At 45.1% G+C, this 6868-nt stretch overlaps 1 protein-coding gene across 1 annotated transcript; it reads left to right on the top strand.

The window, feature by feature from the left end:
• Nucleotides 1-709: 709 nt before the first annotated feature.
• On the top strand, nucleotides 710-5646 carry DDIT4L (DNA damage inducible transcript 4 like). Its single transcript, XM_004748174.3, has 3 exons — nucleotides 710-890; nucleotides 1198-1338; nucleotides 3399-5646. Exons 2-3 carry the CDS (start codon nucleotides 1248-1250, stop codon nucleotides 3887-3889), a joined length of 582 nt encoding a protein of 193 aa, XP_004748231.1. The 5' UTR covers nucleotides 710-890; nucleotides 1198-1247; the 3' UTR covers nucleotides 3890-5646.
• Nucleotides 5647-6868: the final 1222 nt, after the last annotated feature.

The raw sequence follows: 6868 nt of genomic DNA, 5'->3' as shown, positions 1-6868 counted from the left end.
AACTCCCCTTCATTCAAGCTCCCTGCGCTCTGGAGCCAGGTCTAATTGGAAGAGTACCAGGTTCACCCTTCTAGCGGAGAAAACGCATTAGTCATAGATGAAACCACCTTCGGGTGCCAGGAGAGGAGTGGAAGATGAAGACCCTTCCTAAAATGCTGGAAAGACTCCAATGCGGAAAAGAGCTAAATCTGATCGCGGGCAGGAAGGAAAGATGTAGAAACCCAGAGAGTGGAGTTGACTTGTTTAGAGGCCAGAACTAAATGCATAAATGATGTTCATTGAACATCGAAACAGATATTAACAAAGTTTCAGTACAACACAGAGAAGCCTCGGGTCAGGGTAATAGACAAAGGACGGAAAGCTCTCGCTGCCCCGCACAGAATCTTAACAAGAGCACCAGCGTGAGAGTGAGCGCGCGCTGGGGGTGGGGTCGCGCTGAAGAATCCAAGTCAGAAGTGGAAGCAAGTGGTCAGTTTTCAGCGGGTCGTACACCCGGAATCGCAGCCTCGGTGACCTGCGGCCCACCCAGGAAACAGCAGGTGTCTACCCTGCCGCAAGCTTATCCTCAGTTCCCAGCGGCTCCCCTTGGGCCGCTGCAAGTGCCTGGGTTGAAATTCAACCCGACCCTGGGAAGGCGGGGCGCAGGGCTGAGGAGGGGTGGTGCAGGTGGGCGGGCCGCTGCAGGGCGAGGAGGCTGGGCCTATAAAGCCCTCCCGGCCCCAGGGGCGATGCTGCTTAGTGGAGCGGGTGCTGCGTGGGCTGGGGGTCGACCAGTGCTTGTGTCTGCAGGTCCTTGAGCCTTCGAGGGGGGAGGTTATTGAGAAGAGTCCGTGCCTCGTTTACCCCGCCTCTTTGCCCGCGAGCGCCGGGTCCCAGCGAATTCACGGCAGGTGAGCGAGGCAGCGGCCTCTGGGGACGGAGTTGGGGGGCGGAGGGCTTTGCTGCTCCCCGCCCAGCGGTGCGTTCCGCGGGGCACGTCGGCTCTGAGTTTCGCTAACTTTGACTTAGTTTTAGGTCGTGACTGTAGCTGGCGTCTCTGCTCGCGGGGCTTTGGAAACTTGAGTTGCGGAGGCCGGTACCTCCCCTTTGGAAATTGACTTCCTCCGCTAGTGCGCTCCTGGGACGCTGGGCGTTTTAGGAGCCTCTGCACGTCTTGCCTGCTTTTGCAAATCCGTCCTTCTTCCTTTCTTTTTCCAGCGCCCCGGAAAGGCCGTTCCGCTCCCGCGAGGGAAACAGAGCCGTTGACCATGGTTGCAACTGGCAGTTTGAGCAGTAAGAACCCGGCCTGCATTTCGGAGTTGCTGGACCATGGCTTCCACCGGGAGAGCCTGCTAAATGGTGAGCGTCTCAGCTGCCCACCTCTCTCTCCTCCAAAGGTCGCGGCCCCTGGATAGATGAGATGGGAGAGCGGGCGATGTCGCCCCCTTCCTCGATATAGGGTGTGCCGCAAAATCCCTCTGAAAAGACTTCTTTCCAAACGTTCTAGCATCTTCTGTTCATGGTAGTGAGAAACAAAAGTAGCAAAAAACAAAACAAACAAAAACCGAAGACTGCACGGTTTAGTTTTCGGCTAAGAGGGTAGTTTGGGGGTTAAAAGTTAGATAGGTTCCTTAAGGGGTTGTGAAGTTACGGTGAATTCGAAGTGTATAATTTTGAATTTTAACAACGTATTCTCCTTATAACCACTGCCATTGCTCTCTACCCCCAAATTCCCATGCGCCCATTTGCCATCAATTTTCCACTCTCCCTCTCCCCTGTCCCCAGGGAAACACTGATCTGCTTTATGTCACCATAAATTAGTTTTGCCTCCACAGTTTCATACGAAGAGAACCATGTAATACGTGCTCTTTTGCATCTGATTTCTTTCTGCCTGCTTCATAATTCTGAGGTCTTTTAAAGTGGTTGCCTCCACCAGTGTGTGTTCCTTTTTATTGCTGAATAGTATTCTATTTGTGGATATACCCAGTATTCTGTTTTTAATGCAGGAAGGAAATTTTTAAACAACAGTGGTGCTTTGATTTGCAATTTTAAACAGCAGTTTCTAGGCTAGCACACTGCTCTGCCACTAAGGAGCCCTGCGGCATCCGCAAATTGCCTAATTTCTTTAGGCCTTCCTCACTTAGAAGGTCAAGTGGTTGATGATCTAATTTTATAGGCCAAAGCTCTAAAATGTTCTGTCTTCAGTATAGGTAAAATACGGAGCCTTCTCACTTGGAGTACATTTGTTTCATTGAGCTGTAAAAAGGAAAACAAAAACAATGACCTAACTGAATAGGTGACGTGGGGAGAGGGAGACAGTAGCCAATGAAGGTGAAGTATGCTTAGGGAGGGGTTGCCCAGTTGACTGCGTGTGTGGTGTGTGGTATGGCATCCTGCCAAGAGGTAGGATTAATTTGGAAGGTAGGTGACCAAATGCAGAGCTATCTCTTTTCCTTTGAGCGAATCTAATTTTATTCTCCTAGGACAGTTTTGTTTTGCTTGGGAAGGAAAACTACCCAGCCAGTTATAAATATCCTGGTGGACCTCAAAGGTCTTCCCTTTGAGCAATTTTTAATGAAAGAGATTGAAGCTAAAATTGGGATCCGTAGACCATTTCCATAAAGACTTTTAAAGAAAGACACAGATTCGATATTTAATATAGCTCATCAAGTTCATTTTAAGTTCATTAGTAAGGAGCAGTAGCAAAAATCCTGCATTTTACAATTACAAACACATGTAATTCTTAGAAACGAACAGTCCCTTCATCAAAAAATAAAAATAAAAATTATGACCATTTTTATTCCCCAAGTGAAGCCTGTTCTCTGTGAAACAAAATTAGAAAACCCTCAGAGCAAGTAAGGGAGCAGGAAAGAAAAGACAGTCACTGGTGTTCTAGGAAAACCATATATAGATTTTTTTTTTAAGATTTTTTTTTTTTTTTTTTTTTTTTTGACACAGAGAGAGATCACAAGTAGGCAGAGAGGCAGACAGAGAGAGAGGGAGGAAGCAGGCCCCCTGCTGAGCAGAGAGCCCGATGCGGGACTCGATCTCAGGACCCTGAGATCATGACCTGAGCCAAAGGCAGCGGCTTAACCCACTGAGCCACCCAGGTGCCCCATATATAGATTTTTGATCCAGTCTGTAAGACACATGTACATTTAAAGGAAAAGGGTCCAACCTATTTATCAAAACTTGCATAGATGCATTTTCAATCTCGGAGAGGTTCAGTGACTTGCCCTGTTACCCAGCTAGGCAGCCCCAAAGTGAAGTCTGCTGACTCCCCTACAAATATAAGCAACAGGCATATTGTTCATATGACATGGTAGATCGAAGTAGCCCGCGTTGCTGTCTTGGTGTGCTTTACCTGCTCTGGGATTTCTTTCTTCCCTTCCTTCATCTTGAACTTCTGCTTCCTGCAGATTTTGACTACTGGGATTACGTTGTTCCAGAACCGAACCTCAATGAGGTGATGTTTGAGGAAACAACTTGCCAGAGTTTGGCGAAAATGCTGGAGAACTGTCTGTCCAAATCAAAGCAGACCAAACTCGGTTGTTCTAAAGTTCTCGTCCCGGAGAAACTGACCCAGAGGATTGCTCAGGATGTCCTGCGGCTGTCCTCCACGGAGCCATGCGGCCTGCGAGGTTGCGTCATGCACGTGAACTTGGAAATCGAAAACGTATGTAAAAAGCTGGATAAGATTGTGTGTGATTCGAGCGTGGTGCCCACGTTTGAGCTGACCCTTGTGTTTAAGCAGGAGAACGGCTCGTGGACTAGCTTCAGGGACTTTTTCTTCAGCCGAGGTCGCTTCTCCTCTGGCCTCAAACGAACTCTGATCCTGAGCTCAGGATTCCGACTCGTGAAGAAAAAGCTTTACTCCTTGATTGGAACCACAGTCATTGAAGAGTGCTGAAGAGCAGAGATTTCAAAGGTCCTTTTTATGATTGGGTCCTTAACACTACGCAGTGCTCCAAGAGAGTCATTTTAGTCACCCTGCCTGCTCTCTACGAGAAACCCCAAACTGAGTCATCTCCCTTACAGGCTTCATATTTATGGCAACCCAACTAAAAGGCTGAGTTCATGGTTTTTGAGAAAGGACCAGAGAACGTGTACATTTTTTTGCCGATATCACATGTTTTTACAAAATGGCATGGAATAAAAGAAGCAGTCCACTTTAGTTTTATATTTGACCTTGCTTTTTCCAGGTAGTCTTGCTAAATAGACGATAAACCAAATGTGCGTAATTCAATTTTCATATGGCTTTTTTTTTCTGTAGGTTTTAAGCATAATCCTTTCAATCACAGAAACCTCATGATGCTTAGTCTGTCAAAACTTCCAGAAGCCCACACCGCTTTCCTGCCCCTACTCAAATACAAAGGGTTCCTAGACTGGAGGTTAGAACTTTGTGGGTGAATGTAATTAAAACTTCACCCCATGCAAGAGTGATAGAAATGCCAGAGCAAGAACGGAACTACTTCTGTGTTTCTTTGCATTTTCTCTATGCTTCTGTTTTAGAGGTGGCAAAAGGCTGGATTGTCATCCATGTAACCACAGTATTGTTTAAAATAACTGTATGGTACATTACAAGCTCCCTATTTCCAGTTCTCAAATACTCCATGTTATCTTTAAGCTAGAGAAGTGGAAAGGGTTGAACAGATTTTTTTTGCATACCGTTAATCACTCTTCCTTCCCCTGAGGGCATGGTGACTGTGTCAGGGGCTGGGGAGTGAGTTCTCAGATCCACTTCCTTTCTCATTCATTTGATAATCTAGCTGCTTTTCATTATCACAGATGCTTACCTTCAGAGGAAGCATCTCACCAGTTCAGTGTTATCTGGCTCTGATCTCTCCTGGGAACTGAGGGGTTTCTCCTTAACCTGAATCTTCAAAGGAGATCATAGGTACGTGTTACCATTTTCTTGATCAACATGGGCCTATTTATAAAGTCTTCTCTGGCTAAGGATAGCTGGTGTACAGTACAGACCAGGGAATGAAAATCATGGCCTAGATAACCAGTTTTCTTCAGCCTTGGAGGCATGTCCCTTGGGAACAAGAAAGGCCTGAATTTTTTTTTCTTGTTCCTCCTGGGTAGGTCCTTAGCCATTCTTGTTTTATGTTAATGAGAGAACGTAGCCTCCAGACTGCAGTATTCAATACAGCAAGGCCCTCATATTTTTGCTGTAAATCACAGAGAAGGAGCTTGGTCAGGTCTCCTGCCCAAATTATTAGTACCACTTTAGGTGCCTGAAGCCAGGGTTATAAAGGGACAAATGTCTTCATCCTGGTGTTGCTCAAAAGCGGGTGTGATCCTGTTACGGATCCTATATATGACCTACAATTTCAGAACTCAAATCAAGCAGTCTAAGCAATCTAACTCTTCACCTGTTTGAAAAGATAAGGTAAGACAGATTCTTACAGGACTGGGCCTGGAGCAGGGGACCTCATTTGCATGTCTGTTACTGTTTCAGGCTTAAAAGTCACTGCGATTCTGTGGGCCTGGCTTCTCTGGCTTGGATGTAGAACCATTGTCCTTCCACTAACAGTCGTCATTGGCTCTTGTCTTTTGTGCTCACAAAATACTGATGGCTTATGGAGATTCTTAAATTAATATTCCTGTTAAAGGAAATTAAAGTTTGTCTATTTTTGACAATAAAGCATCATATATTTTTAATTTTGTTGTCTTCTTTGTCTTGAATGAGTCTATGAAATAATCACCTGAAAATGTATCTGACAATATTTAAGAGAAGATGACAAAACAATTACCCCTTTTTGACAGGGCTCTTTTTACCCTTACTTATAATATTCCTCTTATATTTATCACATGTGCATATGTATCAGTAGTGATTTGCCTCATAATTTTTCGATTACAATAATACTTTTTGTAGACAAACATTAGTAATTTGAGTTCCTTTGGCAACCACCTTTTCGCAAACCAAATATGATCGTGTAAACTCTTTCCGTAGTTTTGAATTACCAAATGCAGACGTATCAGACCGTAAGATCAGTGTACATTTTTATTTTTCTTAGTTTATTCCACTTGAACAACGTGCCTTTCTAATTCCACTCTTACTCATCAAGTTGAATTTTTAATCTTTTTCACCCATCTTTTCTGTCTCCTTAGGGTCATTAGCTCAGATCCTTCACACTGCGGAGCCCACCTTTAATAAGACTTACTGAGTATTGGGCCCTGTTCTGGCTGCTTTACGTAAATGATCTTCTTTACTTCTCCCAGAGCCCTATAAAATAAGACCGCTGTCCTCTGCATTTTATAGGTAACTGACCAGACACAGGTTTAGTAACTTGCCCAAAGTCACCAGGTTATGCTGGATAGCCAGAGAACTCTGTAAAACCAAGTCAACTCCAAAGACTTAGCTCACCATGCCGACACTAAGTGCCCAAGACAGGACAGAGACCTTATCCACATCACCGAAAGACTAGACAAAGGATGTCAGACACCTCTGTCTCTCAATTCAAAGAAAGAATTACGAATGTTTCTTTTCAGGTAGCAAACATGAGGAAGCTACTGTTAATAGTCACCATTCACTGGAGCAGAGCTATGCTTCGAACAAAAAACCATCCAAATGTTTGAAATACATGCATTTCAGTCTTGGCACCTGCATGCCTATCTTGTACAATTGGCCTAGCTGCTTTCTCACGTACCTTCACAAAAAGATATAATCTTGGGGCACCCGGGTGGCTCAGACAGTTAAGTGTCTGCCTTTGGATCAGGTCATGATCCCAGAGTCCTGGGATCGAGCCCCACATCGGGCTCCCTGCTCAGCTGAGAACCTGCTTCTCCCTCTCCCTCTGCCTGCCACTGTGCCTACCTGTGCCCTCTATCTCTCTGTCAAATTGATAAGTAAAACCATTAAAAAAGAAAAAAAAAGATATAA

This window comes from Mustela putorius, unplaced genomic scaffold (genome assembly GCF_011764305.1).
Source record: "Mustela putorius furo isolate JIRA1106 unplaced genomic scaffold, ASM1176430v1.1 tig00003871_pilon_pilon_pilon, whole genome shotgun sequence".
Lineage (NCBI taxonomy): Eukaryota > Metazoa > Chordata > Mammalia > Carnivora > Mustelidae > Mustela > Mustela putorius.
The sequence above is the reverse complement of the archived record's forward strand: the minus strand, read 5'-3'. Positions and strand labels throughout refer to the sequence as shown.

Excerpts from the sequence above, each read along its gene's own strand:
- DDIT4L (XM_004748174.3), top strand. The coding sequence starts at position 1,248 with ATGGTTGCAACTGGCAGTTTGAGCAGTAAGAACCCGGCCTGCATTTCG. Across the intron at positions 1,339-3,398 it reads CCGGGAGAGCCTGCTAAATG|ATTTTGACTACTGGGATTAC; the intron begins GTGAGCGTCTCA and ends TGCTTCCTGCAG.